Source organism: Podarcis bocagei, assembly GCF_964188305.1.
Source record: "Podarcis bocagei genome assembly, chromosome: 1".
Taxonomy (NCBI): domain Eukaryota; kingdom Metazoa; phylum Chordata; class Lepidosauria; order Squamata; family Lacertidae; genus Podarcis; species Podarcis bocagei.
Window position 1 is genome coordinate 51,903,504 of NC_138125.1, and position 26,304 is coordinate 51,929,807.

Genomic DNA, 26,304 nt, shown 5'->3' on the forward strand with positions numbered 1-26,304 from the left:
AATGTTTGTAAAGCTCCTCGTATCTGGTCTTTGGATGTGCCTACTTCCTGGTTCTTTTTCTTCTTAGGGAGCAGTTCAGCTTCTCAGGCATTACCCAAAAAAATGTTCCATACAAAACTTTATTGAATATATCTCAATTTGTAAATGAGGTGAACAAAACAAAATCCCAATAGCAACTGCTGCAATATGAAACCCAAGCCACCTGCCTTAGTCTCAAACAGCCTCTTCACGAAGTCTGTACTTCTATACCTAGGCCACAAGCAGTTTATCAATCAAGTAAATGCTTCTAGCTTAACAGTTGCCTCACAACATATCTGCTTTGAGGAAGCAGTGCTGGGAAAGAACCCTTGAGAAGGGAAATTCTCACATTTTGAACTGGCATGGGAAGACAAACCCAGGTTGCTCAATACACTGGAAGGGGAAATAGTGTGTTCTGAAAATGCAAACTGAACTGTCAGCATAGCCCAGTTCTCTGCATTGTGCCATGTCCCAGACAGTTAAAAATCTGCAAGTGTGCACAAATATGGTGCTCCTTTAATTGGGTCAAATGCATGTGAGTATTGAGCGTGGACCCATTCTTTGCTCTTAATAAAGGATTTTGAAACATACCATCCGTGATCCAGCAACATAACATCCATGATCCAGAGAAGCTGGGTTAGGGTAAGGGCTTGCTTCTCTCTGAAGCCACCATTGCCTACCATGCCAGCACAGGCTTTGCTCTAAATGAACACCACATATGCTTGCCTGATCAGTCCTCTGAATATTTTCCTCTCTTCTTCTTCTCTTGTAATTTATGCTCTTTGCCCTTTGTTTTGGTGCTCTCTAATTCAAGACTAAATAGTTTAGTTTTAAGTTTGCTTGCTCCTGTGGTTGATTGTCTTTGGTTCTGTGTCCCCAGTCGAGATAAGCGTCTGCATCTCATTCCCTGCTCTGTCATGGACTGCATGAGACACTCCTGATTCTGGGTTACCATTTCCTCCCGACTCCAGACCAGAATATTAAAACCTGCCAGAAAAAAGGGACAATTTTAGGAATTCTGCTTTGGAAAGCAAAATAAAAAGTACATTCTAAGAGCTCTGACCATCACCAGCGAAAATAAAGGAATTGTTCACATGATGCTGATACAAATGCTTTGCTCATATACTACGCAAAAGAATGAAACTTTACTATCTCTCCTCTTACCCCCATCTCTCTTCCCACTTTCTTTCCCGCCAAACCCATATTGCCTGTAACAGTAATGTCTCACTCTGAATGTGACTGGCCTGTATGAAGAAATATCTGACTTGAAAACAGAGACTCTGTATGTACTATTGTTACCCAAGTACATATTTTAAATGATGATGATAATAATAATACATCCAAGAGCTCAGACATTGTCTGCCAGACCTGCTTACTTCCCAGCTACTAAGGTTTAATGGAGTGATTGGCTTTTGATGTTAGATCTACAAAGTCTCATTACAGGAACAGAATCCAAAGTAGTAGCTAATAATCAGGTATATCAGTAATTCATCTTTCCCAACACTTAACAGTACCTTTAAGTTAGACAGCTATGCCTGAGTATTTTTTTATTTCATATTTTCAAACACCTCTTAACACTTTATAAACCTCTTTAACACTTAAGACAGTTTCTTAGTGGTTTATAAAATTGTGTGTGTGTATGCGCCCCTGCAATTATGTGTAGTATATATATGGAGAGCGAGAGAGAGCAGACAAGGAAACTGAGAAACAACATTAAAATACAATACAATAAAATCCCCCAAAACAAACACAAAGTGGCAAATTATAAAAGCATCTTAAGAGTCAATTATCCCTTCCCCCTTCCTTGACTCACAATATACAGCATTCATCTCAATGACACACACACATTACATCCGAATTCTGTCTTACATCCACTCAAATCATACATCTGCTGCTCATTCAGTATCACTCATTCCATTCTATTCTCACACATCCACCCGCTCACACACACAATCCACACACTAACTCCCACAGTATCTCCCACTCAGTCACTAGTCATCATCACCAATCACACTGTGCACTCAGCTAAAAACGTACTGCAAAAACACCAGAAGACAATGAAGCTATAGCCTGAGTGAATCGTAGAAAATAACAAAACTAACTGCAACCCATTAATCATGCAGATTTACTGCTCCTAACAGCAATCTGCCTGTCACTCAGGTTGCTGCCTCCCACCCAAGACTCCCCCCCCGCCTCCTTTCTTCTCGCCAAGGAATCCTGATACGCCATTTACTTATCACCTGGTGTTTCTCCCCTGTCCCTTGCTCTCTTGCATGCCTTTATGATGTTGCCAAATTACCTCCAAGCAAGGAAGGGTCCGCTTAAGAGATGAAGCAGACTGGTGGAAACTAGCAAAAGTGTACAGGTTCCGTCCACAATCCTTGGTACAGACAAAGGCACTGGTATACTGGTACTGCTAAAAGGTTTATTTGTCCCAGGTGCTAGGTAAATTTACTTAAAGAATCCATATAACTGCCAAGGTTAATTTATTATGGGCCTTCTGTCTTTTGCATTACTGCCTAAAAGGCCAATAGATGGCAGCAGTACTCTCCTTTCAATAGACTGTTCCACCCTATCATTTCTAAGCTAAAGAACAAAGTAGTCAAGGGTCAAAGTACCGTATTTTTCCGTGTATAAGACGGTGCTTTTTGTTTTTTTTAAAAAAAGGCAAAAATTGGGTGTCAGCTTATACATGGATAATGAATGCAGAGGGGGGACATGTGATTAATGCCAGCAGCAAGCAGGAGATTGGCAGCGGTGATTGGTGGTTGTGGCAAGGCCTGCTGGCGATTAGCTGCAGCAATTGGGCAGGCAATCGGTGGCTGTGGCGAGGCGGGTAGGCAATTGGCGGCCACAGCAAGTGGGTGGGTGGGCTGTTGGCGGCTGCGAGCAGGCAGACAATTGGCGGCTGCAGTGAGGTGTGTGATCGGCAGTGACTGTGGCAAGCGATCGGCAGTGGCGGGCAGGCGGGCGAACGATTGGCAGGAGTGACCTCCCCCACCCCCCCAAAAAGCTAAACAACTTAATTTCTTAATTTTGGGTTTAAAAAAAATAGGGGTCGTCTTATACATGGGGGGCATCTTATACATGGAAAAATACGGTAGGTGTGACTGTGACAGCAAGAGATTGCATGTGGAAAGACACAAAACTGGCCCGTTCACATGCTAAGCAGGGACTGGTATCTTTAGCAGCAAAAGGATCCCACAGGAATGGGGTGATGAACTCTCCTCAACCTCATATTTTCTCTGTTTCTGGCTTGCTTCTGGTAACAAAGCCAAGAAGGTGGCTGGAAGTAAGGCATGGGAAGGGTTCTGCACCACTCTCTCTTGTGCTTTTATTGTTAAAGCACCACTCATTCTTCTGTGTATGTAAACAGTCTTAAAATACAACTTTTGTAGTTGTTGAGGAAAGGTAGGATAAAAATGTCCCAAATGAACATCTAGAAAGTGTTATAGGTATAGCCACAAAATCCCACCCCATTGTCAGCATGCTTTTATCTGGAGAGTGCCTGATTTTATCTGGTGAGAACAGTGGTCCATTATCAAATGTGTAAGATTAAACCAACCACTCACCCATTCCAGAAGCCAGGGTGTCTCCCATAGGGTTAAACTTATTGAGCTGCAAATGTAAACACAATAATGCATTGTATCCATGTCGGTTGTTCACTTAACATCATCAATCAAATAAAAAACCAGAACATTCTGGACAGAGAAACGCCCAGCACTGGATGTGGAAAGAGTTTTGCACAAATCAGCAGAGCTTTGAATAGAAGGTCTCTCCATCTCCCACCTATCAGTCTATCACGAGATGCGTATGGTGACAAGAAGCAAAGGATTAAAAAGATTTTTAAAAGCCTCCTGCAGAAAATTAACTGACAGATCTAACCAGGAGCCTCAGTAAGCGGCTCTCGTGAAATCTGGCTTAGGAAGAGGCAGCTCTGGCAACAGGAGATAAAACGTTTCTTCCACCACAAGAATGGAAATGAACCTCTGCCTCAGAAACTGCATGGGCGCACAATTAAGATAGGTTTTTTTTAAAAAAAATCAGGGCTCTGATTTCAATTCTGAACATCTGGTGTGGAAATAAACAACTCAGGTATTCTTTCCCACAGCCCACACACCAAATGAATTGACATGAACTTTGTTTATTGAAGTTTGGAGACAGCTGTGCATCTCCTCATTTCTGGAGTTTAGGAAATGAAAGGCATGCCTCTGGAGGAAAGGGTGGGGCTATTACAGTAGTCTGTCCAGGCATTCAGTGGAAAGGCTGGAATTTGCAACATTGCAAATGGCTAGTTCAGCAGCTCTTTAAAAAAAGAACAGCTAAGAAAACCTAAAAAATACAAATGTCTCTGCTACAGTTCACAAACACATTCATCAGTGGCAACGACAAAAAACTGATTCTGATGATCTTGACTTTGCAGAAAGTGGAAGGTGCCTCTTCCTCCCTGAGGTCTCCACACAATGTAGAAACTCTGACAGCTCTCACACTTCTTGCTGGTCAAGAGATACACATCAAATGCATAGACACACAATCATAGAATTGCAGAGTTGGAAGGGACCACCAGGGTCATCTGGAAGGGACCATCAGGGTCATCCAAGCCCCTGCAATGCAGGAATCTTTTCCCCAACATAGGGCTTGAACCCACCACCCTGAGATTAAGATTCTCCACCGACTGACCATACCTAAGTCATCCCACATGTACAGAAAACTCCGGGGTGGGGAAGGGGTCTCATCTCTGACCTTACACCATGCTTTGGATGATTCAGTAGCAGCAAGAAGTCTTGTTGCTGCCAAAGATCTCCCAGGTGCAACATGGGGTCAGAAGTGAGACACAGAGGAAGGTCAGAGTAATGGAAACCACAGGTGCTGGCTACCAAGACAAGCTAAAATGTGTGAAGCCATGGCCACATCCAGTACAATAGAGCAGTCCAGGTTTCAGAGGATATCTCTCCATTAGGCACTAGTGGTCCTACCAAAAAGTGGTAACACAGGGCCTCCCCACCCAAGTGAACTCCTGCTGTGAATATGTCTGTCCTTAAAAAAGAGCTGTGTGAGCTATTCTTAAGGAGAAGCGCTGTATTGGAGGCAAACATTTGTCACAAGCAAACCCATCAATCAGTTGCACCATATAAGAAAAGAAATTATTATTTCCCTAACCCTCTCACTTTTTTGGGGCTGGGGCACAGTAGCTCTTTGGACATGCTATCTACACTTACCGAGATAATTCCAGATGCATTTGGATCGTGCAGCTGGCACACCATCTCCCCACTGTTTCCATCAAATATGTCAATGGTTCTCAACTCGCCCACTGTGTAGCTTGGGAACCTAGGGTCTGGGTAACGACCCACCACAATGAGGTCATAGCGAGGATGCCATGTTGCCTAAAATAAAGAAGAGATGGTTAAGCAAGGTCAGTGCTAAACTGATACGTGTTACAGAGGACTAGGATGACGATGACAACAACAGTCTTATCAAGTGCTGGCGTTCTGTGGGTCATCCAGATTCAGCTCGTACCCCCCACATGGGAGTAAACAAACTGCAGACCTTTCAAGGTAACATAATGTAGCAACATAATTTCCATAGGTTCTTACTAACCCTACCACTTGGAACTTGTGTACAAATCTAGGGAGACGTTCTGATTACAACTAGGTGCCACTGCCCTAGGATTCCTTCTGCCCAACCCTGCCACCAATAATGGTTGCTGTCACTGTAGATTCCAGTCTAAGGTTGTATACTGGAATGCTTATTTATATAGATTCATAATCAGAAGCAGAATGAACCACTCTCCTCAATATCCTATACTTGAATCTATACATATAGAAAGAGCCTGTCCATAAGGCTCCCAGCAATTTTCCATACAGGAGTTGTAGGATGCTTTTCTTCTTAACTCTCTGCTCCCTGCATCAAATGGGTCACGCTTCCAAGTCAACACTCCTATTTCTTCACCTTGATAGGTGTAAGGTGCTGGAACTGCCGATGGGGATGTGAAATCAGATGCTGGGGTTTGGACCAATCAGAAGAGGAATAGACCCGGATTTCATTGTACTGGTCAGTACTCAGTAGCTTAGCCCCATCCGTTGGGCTGAAATATGCTGGGGAGGAGGGGGAGAAAACAGGAATATGTATAAATGTATGTAAATGTATTGTGGCCAATAACAAAATAAATTATCAATGAAATTTTATATTTATATATTATATTTGCAGCTATGATTACTATCTCACTATGCTTATTATTAGTAGTAGTAGTCCTGTAGAAGAATTACAATAAATGTGTAATTGTTGAGTGATGGTCTCTTCTAAAACAAATAAGAGCAACATTTGAATATGTCCTAAACAGCACCAGTTATAGACATAACTAGAATGTAATACACAATCTTATCAGAGAACAAAATGCTGAATTTCCACCAAAATCAACCAAACTATCTGCATAAATCCTTAAGTACCACTGATTTCATTAGGTTATCGGTCTCTAAATTCAATTTCCTTGGACTTAATTAAATAAATTCACACTGACTTCACTTTTAGCTTTACCACACACTTTTTAAACAAGACTGAAAATGTGAAATGACAATTGCAGAATTTGGGGAGGCAGGGACTGGTTTAGAATTCAGTGATTCTGAAGTAACATTTAATATAAATCTTGAATATTGCACTTGGATATTTGAAATACATAGTGTGGCCTAAACATCAAGTTTTATTTGGAATCTTTTTCAGATGCCCAAATACTGATTGCAAGTAAATGGCCTAATCAAAGACCTCCTATGTTGAAGGATAGGGAAATTATTACTATGATTTGGAATTTGGCTGAAAGATGTGCATTAAAGAGATGGTAAACAATTCTTGTTACACTTTATTTATGAACACAATTCAGACATTAAGAATAAGATTAAGAATAAGATTAAGATTAAGAATAAGTGTTGCATAATATATTTTTTAACATGGAAAATAATAACTAAGCCAACACCTCTATTCTTCTCTGTTGTTGTTTTTATCCTGTAGGGCTAACATTACTATTAAAACTTGATTTAAATTTTAGCAAGTCTATAGACACACTCAGTATAGACACACTTCATCTTTTTGACAAGACATGTGAAACTATGACAGGAATAGGACTAGTGTTTGTTTTTTTCCACATATCTTCCAATTTCCTTCACAACTTAGGCCAAGGTTTGAAGGCACCTTATAATGTGCTTGTACAGTGGTACCTCGGGTTACAGACGCTTCAGGTTACAGACTCCACTAACCCAGAAATACTACCTTGGGTTAAGAACTTTGCTTCAGGATGAGAACAGAAATCATGTGGCAGCAGCAGGAGGCCCCATTAGCTAAAGTGGTACCTCAGGTTAAGAACAGTTTCAAGTTAAGAACGGACCTCCGGAACGAATTAAGTTCTTAACCTGAGATACCACTGTATCTCATTTTATCCAAACAATCTTGCGAAGTAGCAGGACTGGCATTGACCTTTACAAGGCCAACAGCTGGTACAGTGAATGCAAGGTTTAAAGACAAAGGCATGTGGCACTGACCTGAAGCACGCACAAGCCAAGAATGGTTAGGTGGCAGAGTATAAGCCATGAGCCACTTTGCTTTCTTACCTGCATTAACGGGTTTATCATGTGGAAGTACATGAAGAGAACTTGACTTGTCCTTAATGTTTCTCAGATCCCATATCTTTACTGTCTGATCCACAGAGGCTGTAGCTAAGAGCCAATCACAGTGAGAATTGAATTCCACGTGAGTTACTTTCTTTTTGTGCAGTTTCAGGTTCCATACCTGCAGTGGATAAAACAAAAGCCGAAATGCATTACAACTACAGAGCAAGAGATTTAGACATCAAACATAATTTTCTAGGAGATGGTAAAACCTCTTTTAAAAAAAATATGATATGGAAGACAGGAGAATATATGCTTGTATTCTAAATCAGCCTAATAAAGACAATTCCAAAACTCTACCAGAGATCAAAGATTAATCTAAATAAGGAACTTCCAGGTTCTCCTCCTGGGGAATATGATCTCTGTAGTAAAGGGAACCTATGGTTCTCCAGATGTTGTAATACTACAACTCCCATAATCCTTGATCAGTGGCCTTGCTGGTTGGGGCTGATAGGAGTCCCAAATCATCCATGATATATATTCTAAGTCAGGGCAACATTAGGCAGATGTTAAAAATACCCAAAACCTATGTATGTCTGATCAAAGCAGGCTGTAAGGCAAAGAGGAGGGGCACACTAACCTTTTCACCCTCAGTACTGAGCAGAACTACGTTGCCCACATTATCACCTGTCGCCACAGTCCGGCAAGTTGCAGATACATCAACACTGCAGTACCAGAAACTAAAAAAGAAAGAAGTACAAATTCAGAATGTTCACCCCCTAGATGTACAACTAAGGTGGTTCTCTGTTCTTAGCAGAATGCAAAAACAGTATTTATATAAATAATGGAGTCACAGCTGCGCTGAACTGAACCCTAGTGGCATTCTGATGTGGGATCAGTGTTGGATTATTTATCAAGTAGTGTAAAAAACCCAACAGGCATCACTTGGAAAAGCCAAGCACACTCTTTAAAACATTCACAATGTGTATCGCATCAGTTCTAAGTATTTGAAATGAACACTAATTTTAAGTGTTGGAAAAGGGGTAGATAAGTTTGGACGTCGTGAAACACAGGAACCCAAAGCTAGCCCAAGACACTTCACTGCCTGGTGTATAGGTCAAGATGGCTCACCACCATCACACACACACTCCCATGGATACAGAAGCTGAGCAGACTGGCAGATGACTCTTATTTCAGCACTGGGGGTGAGACAGCATCCACCACACTTCAGAGCAACAGGCTAGCTTAGGGGGCAGGAAATAGGGGCAGAAGGCAGACCTTGTGGCACACACTGCTCTTATAGGGAAATAGTTGAGGGGCTCAGAAAGTAGAGCAAGGGGCTTCTACTACTGCCCTAAAACATCTGCTAACATATTCTGTCCAATGGTAGGGTTCGTCCTGCAAGTGTGAGAGCCAAGTCACGCTTTCTGTGGCAGGTGAGATTGCTCCTTATCTTTCACGTCTTCCAGTAAACCTCCAAAATGCTTGAAAAAGAAACCCAGATCTAAACAAGCATTAGAATTCTATACATTCCTCTTTCTTTGAGCATATTGCATGCTACCTCCCAATACTAACTCCCAAACATGAGGTGCAATTTATATCTTCAAAAAGTTTCCCTTCCTGTATTACTTTGTTTTAATGGGAGACATGCAGCTGATAAATGTTCCTGCTATATGAAAGCAGACCTTATTGGCTCTGATGCACAGCCACACTTGCTCAGTTCGGGACAATTAGGCAGTGTAAAGATAAAACCCCAGAACCTGTCTTGTTCACTCTTCTTTGAGCATGTGTGACATGGTTAGAGTGCTGCAGTTTGTAGAATTCCTACTGAAAAAGTTGTTTGCCTTCTCTACGTGTCAGGTGTGCTATACAGGGTATGCTATGCACCCAAGGAAAGAGGGATTTCCAGGATCTCAACACTCCATCAAGCAAAACACTACTCAAGTGCTCATGCCCACGAAAAAGCCAAACTACTTCCATTTGCTATTATGCACAACAGTAATCGTATTCCAATCCACATGATCAGAAACGTATTGCCTCCAATAGGCCCAGGGAAACAGCCCAAGCAAATGCTAATAATCTGTCCTGGCACATTCAAAGGAAGGGTAAAGGAAATTTATGAGCTGAACAACGACACTGCCCTTCTCACTCCTCACCAAACATCATGGAATTCATGGTCACAGACTGGGGTGCGGGAGATCACTTGCGCTGGTCGGCCCTCAAGGTGCTGTAGACTAAGGGTGCCATCCCCTGATGCCACATAAAGATTTGCCGACTCAAATGGGCTGAATTTCATGCCTCCAAGAGAGTCTCCTGGGCCTTTCTGGAACACAGATGGGAAGAGGAGAGGAATATGCCTAAGTTACTGAGGAAGGATGGGAATAGGCAGTCAGCACAACCTGGCAGAGATGCACTGAGTTCAGGCTCTAGGTGAATTCACACCTACCTACTTAATGCTGAACATTGCACCTTGTACAGTACTAGCTCTGAACTAGTTAACTTCTCAGATGTTGCATGCAAATTTCTTTCAGAAGTTCCACTTCAAAAATGTTGAGAAGCTATACAATATCCTCTTCAAAAGCACCAAGCAATTTAAAAAAAAAAACTAAGAGAGAAACATTAAGCCATCTGTGTGCTAGTAGACTGGTTTATCAAGCTCCTTCTTGCGGAACTATTAGTATTGACTTTCTACTCTTACATTCTTTAACACTTCCAGTACCTATTTAAACATAGAGCAAACAAAGAATTTTGCAGAGCTAGGATAATTCTGAGGACAACATATAACATTATGTCTCAAGTCACGACACACACCCTCTGTCTTTAAACAAGTATAGTACTAAATATTCCCAACTGTGTATAGAAAACGCAAATAAGTTCTGCACCTTTATGATAAAGCCAGGCAACTTCCCACATATTAAAAAGTTCCCTTCAGCTACATTAAGGTTCCTCTTGTTCCAACTAAAGGATGTGAATGTGGCAACTGCAACTTGATATCCCTCCACACAATTGAAAAACCAAGAATAAATTGGAACACTAGGGCTTGCTGATCAGAAGGCTGGCGGTTCGAATCCCCATGACGGGGTGAACTCCCATTGGTTGGTCCCTGCTCCTGCCAACCTAGCAGTTCGAAAGCGTGTCAAAGTGCAAGTAGATAAATAGGTACCACTCCGGTGGGAAGGTAAACGGCGTTTCCGTGCGCTGCTCTGGTTCGCCAGAAGCAGCTTAGTCATGCTAGCCACATGACCCGGAAGCTGTATGCCGGCTCCCTCAGCCAATAAAGCGAGATGAGCGCCACAACCCCAGAATCGGCCATGACTGGATCTAATGGTCAGGGGTCCCTTTACCTTTACTATTCCATCCTATTGAACCTCATCACTGAAATTGTCCATTATATATTTCTAGGAAGGTATTCGTTCACAACCTCTCTGCAGCTGCATCCAGTGTATTGTTTATTTTACTTCTCAACAACCATTGGATCTTCTGGAGATTCCATAGCATAGAGGAAAACTAATCTAATTCCATCAATCTTCGCTTTGCTGCATCAAAATGTGAAGACTTCACACAAAAACTTATGTCACATTTATTCCTTTACACAAGGACCTCCATCTGTGGAGGGGTATAAAAATATTACATGAGGATATCCAAGCATGTGTCTGTTTTGCTTCTGATATATGCTTCAGATAACTACTGTGAGAATCAGATTCCTGATGCCTGAATTAAGGAGGAAAATAAAACACTCATGCAACCAAACCTACATTCAGGTTGACACAGATAAAAGTTTATTCACACATTCTTCCCAAAGCTGGTGTTAATATCAGTATCAGGACAAAGTAACATCAAATAAAGTGCTCAATGAAGTTTCAAAAGATCCTAAGATAGCTTAAGAACAAAAAATGTGAAACTGGTAAGCATTCAAAATGAACCCAAAAACAAGGGATATGGTATCACAAGATGCTGACAAAATAAGGATGAAAAAAGAAGAAGAAAAGAAATTCTAATGTATCTCAGTCTATTGTCATTGAAGGCTTTCCTCAAGTGTCAAAATGAAAAGCAGCCTACAGAGATCTCTGTTAACAGCATCACTTATTCACAGCTGGCAACACAGGTGGATGCCACAATATTCAACAGACTTATTGCGGCAAGAAAGTTTGTGAAGAGCCCACTTCATCAGATGCACTTCTTAAAGGTGCTACAAGGCTCTTTTTTGTGTTTGCTCATAGTCCGAAACACTGGTGCCCAGAATAAATGTAAATTGTAATACTGAATATGTATGTTTCATTTGTAAATATAATTCAAAACAAGCTTAGGAACACAATAAAATAATATCCACTTCTTTGTCACGTGCACAGGGGAGTTCCCAAACTACCAATCCCCTACCACATTTCCAACATTAATTTGTTCTGTTATGGCTCTTTATCTATCTATTCATTACAGTATGTTTGTTATTGCTCGGGTATATGTCACATGTACAGACAGATCATGTACATTTAAGGCCATAAATTCAATCTGATGCATATTTGGGAAATATATCTCTGCCAAATGAGAAAGAACCCTTTAGGCAAAGAGATAGGCTTCTGCAAAATGATTCACTATGTTTTCCATAGCGATATCAAATTGTACACTGTTTTCCTCCACATTGTTTTTTTACTTATGTAACCTGCCTTAAGGCCCAGTTTCATGGGGCTAAAAGATAAAGTACATGATTAAAGCAAATAGTAGTGATTCAAGAAGAGCAAATCATTCACATTCTGAGTGAATAACTCTGGTAAGAGCAGGGTGAGGGCCGACCCATGCCGAAATTGCACCACTTCCTCTGTTTTGTTGCCTTCTAATACTAGAAGCAGTGAGAGGTGGGAAAAACTTTTATCACATCTTACTCCCAGTTGTCGGTACTGGTGAAGACTCGAATTGTATTTCCATTAAAATCCCGCAGGGCAGTAGTTCCAGCAACTGATGAAGTGTACAGCTCACTAGGGTTAAAAGGGTTAAACTTCATTCCTGTGATGGCCCCTCCAGTTCTCATCTATAATGAACGGGATGAATAAAAACAGAAAGCCACTCAGAGATGAGGAAGAAGGAAAGTCCCTCTTGTTATCTCATCTAACACCAGTACAAGGCAGCATTCATCTTTATGTGGCATTAGCCAAGCTGAACAAATATCCTCATAGAGGAGAAGTTTCCTCTGGCCAATACAATTTCTGTTAAATAACTGCCATGTTGAAGAGCAAGCCTGCAGAACTCCTGGCACCGTCTACATCTTGAGTGGCTTGGCTCAGCTTCTTCTCAAGGTTGCCACCATGAACTAAACTGTTGAAAGTCACCTACTCAACCTCTTTACAAGAATGGGTTGTTCTGTGAACAGTTGCTAAAGGACTGAACCTAAGGGTACCAGAGGTGGGAGCAGGGAAAGGGATAAAGGATAAGACCGCAGACAAGTAATGTCCCAATGGAGGGAGGGGGTACTATATATGAAGAGTTTCAGGAGCTCAATTTGGGGGCTGAATTATTACCTTCTTGTGAGGATTTGGGAGGATAAAATGCAACATGGAGGTGATGCCAGGAAAGCTGTTCTGGATGATAAACAACAGCTTGGGAACTCTGAAACTTCCATATTCATTGTTGCCATAATACTCCCCCTTATTTTTGTTTGATAAAGGTGCAAATGAAAGTCCAAAGTCATGTTTCTGCCCAGAGTATTAGTCTTATGCTTTTGTGAGCTTTTCTTTGGAATGTCTAGGACGATATTATTTTAAAAACATTTGCTTGAATACAGACAGATATACAAATCATAGCAGCTCAGTATCCTTGGAGAAGACTTGGAATTCTCAAGGAAGCTATTTTCTTCCTCTGGGTTTGCTCACCCTTTAGAAAAGATGAAGTTCACTCCACAGATAAACACAAGTGTATTTTGCCAAGGAATTATTAACAATTCAAAGCAAGGCCGATGGAAAATATTATTTCATTTGCGGGGACCTCATTCCTTCAACTCAATGAAGTACTTTCACATCTAACAAAGCATGAAGCTGAAATAAAGAGTTAAGACAAATAAAAAACCTCTCCAAATACGTATGTATTTTCTATTTTAGAGTAAAAATTATCTAACTCAAATATGTAGCCAGATCATTCCCTTGCATAGAAAGCTGGGAAATTACAACACAGATTTATCCAGTGCAATGGAGTTCTAACTAGAAGCCTTCATCATTAATCTACATACCGCTCTAACACAGAGCTTGCATAGACACTGCATTCGATCTTCACAATGACTTACCCCTTTTATGAAGCAGCTTTTATTAAGCATTTCATAGTCCCAAAGGATGATGTCTCCACCTTTGGAACCCACAGCAACTGTGCTGGGGTGCGTTGGGTGCCATTCCAAGCATGTAACCCTCCTGTCAAAGGGACTTGCTGTGCGGAACAGGCGGTACGAATAGAGGGAACGTACAAAGGGCACCTGAAGACACTGTTACAAAGACAATGAGAGAGAGAGAGAGAGAGAGAGAGAGAGATAAGCCCTGCAATTCCCATATACTCAAGTCTGTGCTACTCTTCCAACTACTGTATACTGCTAACAGGTTCAACTGTGGACCATACTACACTACATGCATCCATATGTATCTTCCCTCTAATTTTCTTTTTTAACAGAAAACAACCTCTAGATCAGGTGTGGATCAGGAAGCTTTTTGGCCAGATCTTCATCTCCCCACACCCTGCAGGCTAACTTTGATAGGTGAGTCAATGAGCTGTCAATCAGCTGATGTCATAATGATGTCATAATGTTGTCAACATGCATTTCTGCATCTAGATGATGCAAGCTTCACCAGAGGTACAACAAGAGGAGCTGTGGAACTCTTTATCTGCTCGTTTTTCTACTTTAAATTGTTCCCCTCCCCAGCTGGTTTTCTCCAGAAATGATAAGGGGAAAAGGAATATGGTGAGAAGATGAGCAACACGACAATGAGAAATTATTATCCTGTCCATACAGGGGCAAGAGTGAAAATAAATGGTACTATGTATTCCATAATTTTACATTTGATGTGGTGGAGGAAAGGAAAAGTTTGTAGATAGCCATGGTTTAGCGTTGCCTCTCATCATAACCTTAATGCTATGAGCCTGAACAAAGCACTACAGTCACACACTCCCCCCTTCTCCTTGCCTCCTCCTGCATGGCTAAATCAGCAGAATTTACTTTAGCTTTTAAAGAATCCCAGCTTAGTTACAATTGGACCAAGGATGTTGTTTTTATAGAAACTTCAGTTAGCCTATCAAAACAGGCCAGCTTCATAATCCGTGGTTTCAAGTTGACTTGTTATGAAACTTACTAGAGTTTTGTTTTAAACCAGGATTCCTGGTTCAAAAATAATGCTAAGCCAATATACTTTAAAAGTGGAACTATACTCTGCCATAGTCAAAATAAAAAAATTCCTTCCAGTAGCACCTTAAAGACCAACTAAGTTCAACAGGAGGAGGAGGATGGAGAAGAGTCAGTCTTTCTCAAGCTCATTCTAGCTAAACTATCATTTAGCATTATGTGCAAATGCAACCAGAGTGTCATGCAGGGGGGAAAAGGAAAAATCTACACATGGCTGTATTATGCATACTATGGAGGAGGGAACATAAACATGGGTCAAACAGTCAATAATAACAGAACTGTAACTCTTTTCTCCTCCACACTACTATGCAGAGTATGCATTTAGATAGAAATAGAAACTGCAGGAACCTTAGGTGTTCGGCCAGTTTGTAAGGAAAAACACCTACCTTTCTGAGCTGTGTCCCAATAGCACCACCCAGCATATTCTGATGTAGATAATGGACAATGTTCTTCTGTGTCTCTCGCTGATGGAAGAACACTCCTGTTTTTCTGACCATGGATCCATGGAAAGCTTCTCCTGCCAGACAAAAGCAAAAGTTATATTACTACCTACTTACATGCTCACTTAGGACAGATTTCAGGTTTTTAAAAAATAAAATAAAAATGGACACATACCCCAAACTGGAGCCAGGTGCAATGAAACAAAAAAAATACTTTAAAACAAATTCTAGTCAGTTTTCAAAACAAGCCACTTCAAATCATGAGTTATAAGGCTGGCTTGTTAAATTAACCAGAGCCTATTTTAAACTGCAGTCTCTGGTTTAATTGTAATAACAAGCCAGGATTCTGTGAAAGCAAAATAAAACACTGCTGAAGTCTCTTGCTGGACATGTTGAAGGAGGTAGGGCGTATACAAGCCCAAGTTTGGGTTGGACTGATTCCAGCTTCTTACACATTTAATGCTAAACTACTACATGCAAAGTACTCCACTGAGCTCAATGAGGCTTACTCTCTGGTTAAGTATGAATAGCATTGCAGGTTAACTCTCACTACACTAGACTAGGAGCAGCAAACTTTGGCAACCACTGGTTAGGTGGGTGTATAATATTGAGTGGTTTAAGTTTCTGAGCTACTCCAACTCTTCAGTTGGCTGGGTGTTAAGCAAAAAAAACACACCAAAATAGTAGAGGGCAATGAGAAGACTATGCAAGGAAATAACAATGGCTGCAACAGGCCTGAAAAAAAACAGAGGCTGTATTTTGCCCCCTTTCTGATCTGAAATAGGTTAGCAGTCAGTATAGCTCTACCAGGTTAAAAATGAGCTAAAAACTAAGGCAGCTGGAGACATCATTCTTAAAGCACAGTGGAAGAAAATAAATATTGGCCCAGTTTAGGATAAAAGCACAATATTCCAGATACTTCCAAAAGAATGAGTACATAAACCCCAGCCAAGCCCCCCGGAGTTCCTGCAGAAACAGAATATTCCAGGTTTGTTCTGTAGCCTACAGAAAATGTGCAGAGCTATTGGCAGGCTGTTCTCAACAAACAAACCTGCTGACTCTTCATGGAAAAGTCTAAAAACACTGTTGTCCAGGGAGAATTTTGCTGAGCAACTCAGCTTGGGATTTGTTTTCGAACATTGGTTCTGTGTTTTGTGTTTAATTACCAGAGGCATCTACAGCAACACAGAATCTGACTGCAACATATCTAATCACCCCCAAAGCAAAGGAATTCGGCATATTGCAATTTCTTAGGAGTCAGACGACAACAGTCCTCATCATGAGATAGAAGCAGATTAAATGAAACTCTTGAAACATGTATTTTTGCAAGGAAGGGTCCATAATAAAACAAAAGTGTTTCCTTAGTCAACCAAAAGGTGAGAATATTAAGGATGCAACCCCCATTCAAATAACAGCAAAACTCCCCACTGATTTTAACTGGCCTGGTAAATCTCTCTGTCATAGCAGCATACATAAAAAGGGGGCACAAACAGAGGTGTTGAGTGCTCCCCCATCCCTGGCAAGTACTTTTCTTATAGTCAGTCTTACTTTAAACCAGAGATTTCCAAACTGTGTGCTGTGACACCGTAGTGTGCACTTTGTAGGTGTGTCGCGTGAACACTTCCTGCACTCTTCCCGGGGCTGGAAAGGGGGTAGTTTAACCTCTGGTTTCCTAGTAAAACTGAATTACTGTGTTGCAAGTTGATGCATGCCTAAAAACTGTGTCACCAACATGGAAAGTGGAAAGCTCTGCTTTAAACAGTGGAGCATGAGAGTGCCTGAAAAGGGACTCTACTGGCCCTTTCCACCGCATGAATGGGGCAGACTCAGATTTCAAAAGATGCAGTCTCATTATTGCCACATACAATATTGGGTCTCTGTCATTCCTCAGCTGGGAGACTCCTCATCAGAGGACAACCTGTAGTCCCCAGCACTACCACAAGCCTGGGATCAGACTCAGGCTGAGGTGAGGCCATCCACACCACAAGTGAGTTCAGCTTCTGGGGTTGCGTGTGCACAAGTCCTGAGTCTGGAGGGGAGATGGCACCTCAAATGCTAGACAGGATCCACCTCAATAGAAGGGCCTGTCTGCAGACAAGCACTCCATAGGGGCCAATGAGACTTCTGGATGAAGGCAGCTGATAGGAGTCATCTGGATTTAGGGTGTGAGTCCAGCACTTCCAGCTCAAAAAAACCCCCATACTTGGCTGGAAGAACTGCTGGAACAATGCTTTTGTACCAGAACTGTGACAGATTTGGCTGACTGACTAGCCTAAGCCTGACCTCAGACCTGTCACCTGCCATGCCTTTGTTTGCCCATGGATTAAACTTGAAGATGACCTCAGACTATCCCGAGCTTGCCTCTCGCTAGGCTTCTTGTTTTAGGCCCTGATTACTTGGACCATAACCTTGGATACCACTTCTGCTTGTGCTCCTGTCAGTATTGCCTTAACCCTAATCCTGTTTCCTAAAGAATCTAGTGAGAGCAGTACAGCCCAATTTTGAACATGCATGTGTCCAATGCTTTTACACTTCTAGCCTTATCTGCACTATTGAGAGACTTCTAATGTCAAAAGACTTTTAACACAGAGAGTTATATTTGGACCTGCTTATATCATGAAGATTATTTCTTTAAGAGGCTTTATTTTCTAACGTTTTTCGGGTTGTACAAAGCTTCATCTTCTTTTTAAAGCCAGTGCAGTTTTTTGAACAACACTCGTAAAATAACATTCAAACAAAAACTAAGTGAAGTGTTAAAATAGGTCCATAAAGGGAGATATGGAAAAGATAGATTAAAGTGCTTTTACCAGATAAATTGGAAAGGCAAAATATACTGGACTGCTGAATGGGATAAATAAGTTTCAAGGAAAGTTGACCAAATGTTCCTGTACTTGTCTTTGTGTTCACATCAATGCATTACTAGTTCAAATAGGGAAAGGGAGTGTAAACCATTTATTCACTGTTGTATGGAAAGGAACAGCTTCTCCTTCCAGCATTGAAGCACCATTCATTTCTCTGACCCTGGAGCACACATGACTCAGGGCCCAGTGGTGAATTCCAAATAGCAGGAATGCAATTGCAAAACATGCATATATCTGAAATATAATGAAGTTTGCAGGACCAAATTAAATAATTACCAGAACTCAAAAAGTGTTACAACTGAGCAGCCCCACATGAAGCGGCAAAGAATTTGATTTCTGCTTCATATTGCTGTACAAAGCAAACTTTTAAAACTCTCCCAATTTCACTATGTGGGGATTAAATTACCTTTGTTAGTTAAGTGGCAAACCACCAAAACAAGCTGCATTTAGAGCTGATTTCATTATTACTATTTTGGCCTAGAGAGAAGCAAAAGGCTTGCAGGAAAAATGACAGGGGAAAAGATTAAATATGAAGAGATCAAATTACATGTACCCATGGTCTGTTAGCAATAGCAACTATCTGAACAAACAATACCACTAGAATCAAATTGAATTAGCATTACATTGACACATATGAGAAATGTATGTTTTTAGGCCTTACCCATTTTCTCCAGAATCTTGGGGGCTTTTTTCACAAGTAATTTATTTGCATATGGCTCATTTTCCAGCTCTCTGGTGTCTCGCTTCCTTTTCCCAGTTGTTTTTGCCTCTTTTTCTGATGGACACTCAGGAGACTTTTGTAGTTTCTTGTCCCTTGACTGCTTCCCAGGGGCCATTCTGGTAAATCACTGAGAAAGACCAACAGAGTGGGGGATATAGTCATAGAAGAACTCTTTAGATTCTTAAGAAAAGTAGCATACATTTTTAAAGTAGCTTAAAATGGAAGTAAACAGCAAATGTAACATGAGATTTCAAGCCCCACCATTTCATAAATCCTCACCAATACTTTCTTATTATGCATTCTCTTTTTACATTTATATCCCAGTTTTCTTCCATCATGGAACTCCAGATAGCATGCAAAAGTTCTGAGGAGGTTCTGAGTAAGTGTGACTAGCCCAAGGTCACCAAGCAGCTGCATGTGGAGGAGCAGGGAAGCGAACCCAGTTCACCAGATTATGAGTCCACCGCTCTTAACCACTACACCACACTGACTTTCCTTTCTGCAGGATCCAACAACCCCCTCAGTCAATTTCATTTCTTCCCAGAAACTAAGGATTACTCGCTTAGTACTGTATAGGTATTCTTCTCCCTTCCCTTGATCTTAAGAGGATAAGAGCAAGGAATATCAGAAAACAATGAATTGCCATGAAATTGCCATAATTGAAGTTGTTCAATCTCTGAAGCATCAGACGTTAGTAATTGACTGGATGAGGGCAAAACAGACTGAAGCTTAATCCACACAAGACAGAGATTCGGAACAGATAAAGTACGCCATTATGCAGCGCACAGTTAAATTATGCAATCAACCTCCATAAAATAATATTCTTGTGTACAGTCTATAGATATTTTAACTTGAAGCAGTCAAAAGGTGTTTAATTATTCTACAGCTGCATTTCACAATTATTATTTTTTAAAAAATTATTATTAAATTTATTACCTGCCCTTCATCAACAGCTCCCAGAGTGGGTTACAACAATTTAAAATTCAGTGTTAAAAACAGGTCAAACAAATGGTCACAGGAAAAGGTTGGTAACTTGAAACACACACACATCTCAGATGCCAAATGCTAGGGTAAATAAACAACAGCCCAGTAATGAGAAGCAGACCGGTAGTGGTTGTAAGCAGGGGGAGATGAAAAATCAGAGTGGGGTGGGACTGCGTTCATATCAATTATTCTCAGCAGGAATAAAACCTCATTTAATTCTGAATAAAACATACCAAAACGAACTGACTATATATTATTCTGTAAAGGCAACATGCCTGGGGGGGGGGGGGTGAAATAATGTGAAATAGCAAAAACACTTTGACAAACATACTCCAGTATCCTCAATCCAGCTTCTCCTGTTTTCCCCCCTGCTGCTCTGAAGGGCTTCTCCCAAGTCCCAAGTGGGGAGGAGGAGGTCAACATTCATTCATCTGGTTCCTTAGGGTCAGTCCTTAACAATGGTGCTGCCTGCGGAGTGCCAAAGCACTGAAGCTACCTCCATGTTTTGTGCCCTAACTTTCTTCAGAAATGGCCAAGTGATTTACTTTTTTGATAAAAAATGAAAGCGAAAAATTAGAAGGGGGTTTTCTGCTGGTCTTGGGGCCCCCAAATCCTATCCATTTTGCCATCTGTTAGTGGTCCTGGGTCAACCTGTATTCAAAAGGCACTGGAAGCAAATGTAGCCAATGGTTGCTAGACAAATTATGCCTGCTCTTTCCAAACACATTTATAATACAGTAGTTTCCTAATGGCCATACGATATATAATGACAAAGCAATTTATTTTACCACATGTTTATTATCAAAATATATAAGTACAAGGAGTTGTGGCATAGCTAGTGTGTGGCGGTGTGCATTTGAATATGAGACCCTCAGAACAAAAACCCTGTTTAACACCTTGTGTTGTCAGTGTCCTTAATAATAACGATGGTGATGATGATGATACTTTGGGGCATTATTCAGTGGCTAAAAAGCTCCCCTTTCATGCTGACTGGGCAGCTCTAGGACGCTGGAGACAGAGACCTTCCTGCATGAAAAAAAAAAATAACGGGTCTTCGACCCCTGCAACCCTGAAATACTACACCACTGATCTTAACACACAAAATATTTTCACCAGTCTGGAGCAATAGCTAAGTGCAATGATCAGAAAAGAAAGGAAAAAATTCAAGAAACCATCGTAGAAGGAAATACTGCAGGGGGGCTACTCCTCCTCTCTCTCCCTCAAATACAGCACGTGAAACAACTTTCAGTTTTATGTAAGTTCAATATTATTAGCATACCAGAGGCGGGCCAAATAGTACAAGGCTGCCTAAGTAGAACCGCCCGCCCTCCTCACCCTGGACCAAAACGAAAAAAGCCCACCGCCTTTCAGGCGTGAGGGGACTTTGAAATAAGGTTGGGGGCAGCAAGGCGGAGCCCGAAGCAAAGAAGGAGGTCCTTGGCGTCGGATAGCGAGAAGCAGGGAATGCAAGCGAAGGGGAGGGCTGTGTATCCTCCGAGGGGGGAAAGCGCCTCCCGAGCGCGGGAGCCTCCGCCACAAGTTGCAAGGGGTGCAAAGGGGAAGCGGTAGCCAAGGGCGCCCCCTCACCTGAACTCCCTTGACCGCACGCTCCTTGCTAACGAGGCCGCGCCGGCTGAGGAGTGGATGGACAAAAGACGCGGGAAGAAGGAGCCGCCTCCTCGCCGGTTTCATAACCTGAGCGGGGGGGGGGGTAAAGGAAGGAAGGAAGGAGGGAGCCGAGAAGAGCTTTACGCGGGAAATTAGTCGGGTTCCGGCGTGGCTTCGGAGTGGGAACCGTGCGGCTGGCAGGCGAGCAGGCAGCCTCCCTCGGCTGAGCGCTTTCTCTTTCCTCTCGCCGGAAGGAGGCGCCACGAAATGGTCTGCAGCTGCACCGAGAAAGAGCTCTCCCCGCGGCCTTATGTTTACGTATAACCTAAACAAGCTATAGTTTAGGGCCGCACTCTCTTAGAGCCCCCCCAAAAAAAATTAAAGGGGAAAAAACGATGTACATTTCCGAAATATAAGATAGAAAACAAATAAAACCTATATACAGCAACAGTGTTTTGTGTTGTGTAGGCTCCTTTTTCTTATGTGCAAATGGCTTTAGATACCTATTAGGTCCATAAATTACCATATAGCATATATTCAACACAAAAAACAGCGGCAATTTGTTGTTGACAAAGGACAGCTGGACATAGAAAGGGCCCCATTACCTTCAGCAGCTTTGATCCGGCCCTGGTTACACCAGAATTTGGCCCTGGCGGCTGATTTATTTGTTCTTTAAATCGTAGGAAGAGAGATATAGGAGGGTGGTTGCTTCTGTAAGTGCCGCTGGGAAGCATCCTGGGGCGGGGAGGGGAAATAAGTTATCTGAACGTGTGCAGAGTGCCACGGCCATAACCACTGGCAGCTCAAATGCATAAACAGGTTCGGCCTGCGCCATACTCGAACCCCGGAATCAGTTAGCATAGGAGCCAACTCCTAGGGGCCGAGGGGGTCTTCGCCCCTCCGCCCCAAAACTGATGGGCATTGCCATTCAAATTGAGTGCACTGTGTCATGTGATTGATTATGCGGGTGGGGCTTACCTAGGTTCACCCCCCCCCCCAATATTTTATTCAAGTTGGCACCCCTGGCACTTGGAAACTTGTGGGAAAGTGGAGGTTGGGAGATAAATCCCTAAAAAGGAAAGAAATCCATGAATATAGTATGCTACATTTGTGACATTGTTTATTCCAGCTCCTACTGGACGACACTCGTGGACATGGTGCAGTAGTGTATAAAAAGCTGGAAATCATGGAAAGTTCCAAGCCAGCATGGATTCATATATGAATGTTTCCTCATTTAAGAAACCCCATGCATGGGGGGGTGGGGGGAGGCATGTTAGAAAGGAGTGACAAGAATGGTATCTCAAATACAGCAGTTGCTAGTTATTGTTTTTGCAATGTTTTAAAGCTATTTTTAACTTTTTACTGGTAATTCCATTGTTCTTTTTATAAACAATTTTGAAGGTGTATTTTTTTTCTTACAATCAAGGTATAATTTTTTTATTAAATAAATAACATTACAGATTTTAGGCAGGAACCACTCGAACGTGATTCCTCATCCTACAGTCTGAAGCTATATGGTCAAGTTAAGAATTGCATCGAATGTTTCTGATTATGTAGCTCAGTACTCTGATTCTCATGAAGATGGAAGCTTTCTATGCTTCTCTTAGGTGGCTGTTGTACTGTGAGATTGTGTTGCTGGCAACCCCTTCCTATACTTCAGGTTATTGACCACTAACTAAATCATGTGCCCTCCTTGCACATTAGGCAGGGATATCAGCCTGAAACCGTCTTTCTGGCCTGCATACATTCACCAAACCATCTGTACACTCACTGCATATGTATACAAACTTTTTATGTGTGGCCAGGGATCCTAGGCACACATAGTTAGGTAGCTCATCAAAATTAAGTTTCATTTCATTCTGTACCTTAAAACATGCGGAAGTCACCTAGGATTATTTTTTTACATGTATAATAATTTTAAATTAGCAGCAATCTTTCATGCACTGTGTCAATGTCAAAAGGAAAAGGACTTCCAGCACAGATTCATTATTAGGAAAGCAAAATGATGGACAAATGGCAATACTCTGCCAGGAAGGAAAGAGCAATCAAGAGCTGCCAAATGAGAGAGGGAAAGAACAATCAAATGCAAATTGCATCAGGCATGTTTTAATCTATTATTGATGCTGCAATTGATTAAAAAGCCAAATTAATCAATTCATTATTTCAGCTCTAATTGTATCCACAGTCAAACCTCATTTGAGTAAATTAAAAGGCACATATTGGATGCAGTTTACAAGCTACTTTTTCTGGAATAGTCTATGCTGCTGTTCTGGATTATTCATTGCTCTCATTGTCTTCTTTTCAGAGACCTATGGATTCCCATCCATTGTCAATGGTTATTCAGTAAATGCAAATTGTCAAAAAATATATAGATGTTTCCTTTTACATCCTATTCATAAACCCTGAGACATCAGTTACTTCACCGGCTTGAGAAGGATATATAAATCAACAGCTAAAGGGAATACTTTGCCATGGACTAATTGGGATTTTTGTCATACTAATTTGCATTTGCTTCATATTTGAAAGCATAAAACTGTATGTTTCTTCAAACTTAAGCTGATGCACACTTACCCAGAAGTCTCATTGCTTTATTTTCTTTAGACAACAGTATTTTTTCATACTTTCTAATATTTGTATTGTTCCTTTTTATTTTATATTAAAAAATACAATAAAGATCATATTGAAAAAGAAGTCTCACTTTGTTCAATGAGACTTACTTCCAAGTGAATGCGCACAGAACTGCAGCCTTATAATTATGTTAAAAAAAATGCCACAAGTGGATGTAGCATTAGAACAGGGGTCTGGATGTGGCCAGCAGGCCATCTCCCCTTGCCCCTCCCCCATGGGCCAAGTTTGACAGGTGGATCCATCTGTCTAACAATCACTAGATGTCACTTTGCCTGTGAAGTGTGCACAACATTTGTCTGTTGCCAACCACCAGCTGGTGGGTGAGAGTGGGGAAGCCCTGTGCACAGGTCTATTTCATCCATCCATCCATTTATTTATTTTAATAATTGACATACCACTTAACTGCAATAGCCTCTAAGCAGTTTACAGAAATAAAAGAGAAGCAATACAAATAATCTGAAACTATAATAAATTTAAAATGCATGCTGGGATTAAAAAAAAAAGTCTGGAGTAGGCACCAGAGGTTCAGCAGGGAGGGGGCCTATGTGCTAGGAAGGGATTTCCCCTGTGCCAACAATTAGCTGATCATCGGTGTCTGCAACACACCTTAGTTGGCCACTGCCTCCCTTGTTCCATGAATCCCAACGGTTGCCACCCTTCCTTGTAATTCAACACAACCATTGCCTCGGTTTTGCATACCAGAAGACCAGGAACTAACCTTTCTGAGTAAGCACACTTGGCACATCTCTGCTAACTCCCAAAGTGGTTGTGGGTTTGGTTTTTTTAAGATGGATTTTAATATAGACAATTGTCTGTAGACAGAATATTACAGCTGAGCAGCTGTACTGAAGGGGGAAGGATCTTGCTCTGAGCAGTACTTTGATGGGAAACCACCTGGGAATCCTGTGTAAGCCACTCTGAGATGCTTGGAGGAAAAGCGGAGTATAATAAAGTGGAAACATATAACGAAAGACCTGGTGCGCTGAACCTGGGTGGCCCTGTTTTTATCGGTTTTGAAGCAAATGGATGCCACCCACAGAGAAGATAGTGGATCCTACATCCAAAGCAAACTCGCCCAGCTATGCGGAAGTATAACAGCGTGTAAATAAATAAATAACCAAGCAGGCTGATAAGGACCTGTGCTAATCTGTTCCTAGGCCTTACAAAATACTGAGAACAACTGTTGAGGGTGTCAGTTTGGTACTGGGGAGAAGGGAAATTGACCAAGAAGACTTATTTGGCCTGAGATCTTCTATACATTGTTGGAACTCCTATCAGTCCCAGCTAGCATGACCAATTGTTAGGGATTATTATTAAGATGGAGTCCAGCATCTGTAGAGCTGCATGTGCCCTGGTCCTGATGCACAGTATCCTGGAGAGAGGAATTAGGAAGCTGAGGCTGTGTTCCATGGAGTTCAAAGCTGCCCACCCACACTCTGTATGGGAAGTTTCAGGAAGGAAGAAATATTTTCTTTTCACACTCTTTGGAAGCTTTACCTTTATGTATCAATAATGTGTTTAGGTTCAGAGCTGGATGTCAGTGCTGAACCTGAGACCTTTGAGCATTATAAATAGCATGGGAAAAGGTTTCAGGCAGGCAGGTTGGGGGGGGGGGGAATAGCATCTTAAGACTTTTCTCTTTTTTTCTCTGTCCCTTCCTGCAAGCTCTGAACAGCATTACACGTCTTCTCTTCCAGCAGTGGCTGGAAGGATGGAAGCATTCCTGTCAGTCTGCAGATACAAGGCAACATTTTGTTGTACAGGGTGAGTCCTTTAAAAGAGGCCCCATGGATACAGAGTACACATGTTCCATGGGGCCTCTTTTAAAAGACTCGCCCTGTATGTTCCATTTCAAGTGTCCTTATTTCAACTTCAGGATTCAGTGTAAATATTTATGAAAGATGAAAAATTGAACTGACTCATTAAATATTAAGAGAGTTATGTGTTTGGAAAAGAACAAAAACAACAACAACAACACCCAGATACCTGGCCATGTTATCTGTCTTTTGTGGAAAAACCAGTGAAGTGTCTTCTGGCACCTTAAAGACAAACACATTTCTTATGACGTAAACCTTTGTGC

General features: G+C 41.6%; 1 protein-coding gene across 3 annotated transcripts; it reads right to left on the minus strand.

Annotated features, from left to right (window-relative positions):
- Positions 1 to 105: 105 nt before the first annotated feature.
- Positions 106 to 21,811, minus strand: DDB2 (damage specific DNA binding protein 2). Of its 3 annotated transcripts, none has more exons than XM_081165197.1 (11): positions 21,576 to 21,811; positions 18,945 to 19,131; positions 15,369 to 15,499; positions 13,882 to 14,073; positions 12,491 to 12,636; positions 8,254 to 8,353; positions 7,617 to 7,794; positions 5,968 to 6,113; positions 5,238 to 5,402; positions 3,591 to 3,636; positions 106 to 1,005 (listed from the first exon to the last, which is right to left on the minus strand). In XM_081165197.1, the coding sequence occupies exons 2-11, from the start codon at positions 19,117 to 19,119 to the stop codon at positions 749 to 751; spliced, it is 1,536 nt and encodes a 511-aa protein (XP_081021323.1). In that variant the 5' UTR covers positions 19,120 to 19,131; positions 21,576 to 21,811; the 3' UTR covers positions 106 to 748. The 3 variants fall into 3 exon arrangements, with proteins under 3 accessions (XP_081021323.1, XP_081021321.1, XP_081021322.1); XM_081165195.1 differs by lacking the exon at positions 12,491 to 12,636 and adding an exon at positions 9,770 to 9,936 and having other exon boundaries at positions 21,576 to 21,807; XM_081165196.1 differs by lacking the exons at positions 12,491 to 12,636; positions 21,576 to 21,811 and adding exons at positions 9,770 to 9,936; positions 21,268 to 21,397.
- Between the last annotated feature and the right edge of the window lie 4,493 nt (positions 21,812 to 26,304).

Excerpts from the sequence above, each read along its gene's own strand:
- DDB2 (XM_081165195.1), bottom strand. The coding sequence starts at position 19,119 with ATGGCCCCTGGGAAGCAGTCAAGGGACAAGAAACTACAAAAGTCTCCT. Across the intron at positions 9,937-13,881 it reads AAAGCTGCTTCATAAAAGGG|AAAGGCCCAGGAGACTCTCT; the intron begins GTAAGTCATTGT and ends TCTGTGTTCCAG. Across the intron at positions 1,006-3,590 it reads CACCCTGGCTTCTGGAATGG|GTTTTAATATTCTGGTCTGG; the intron begins GTGAGTGGTTGG and ends TTTTTCTGGCAG.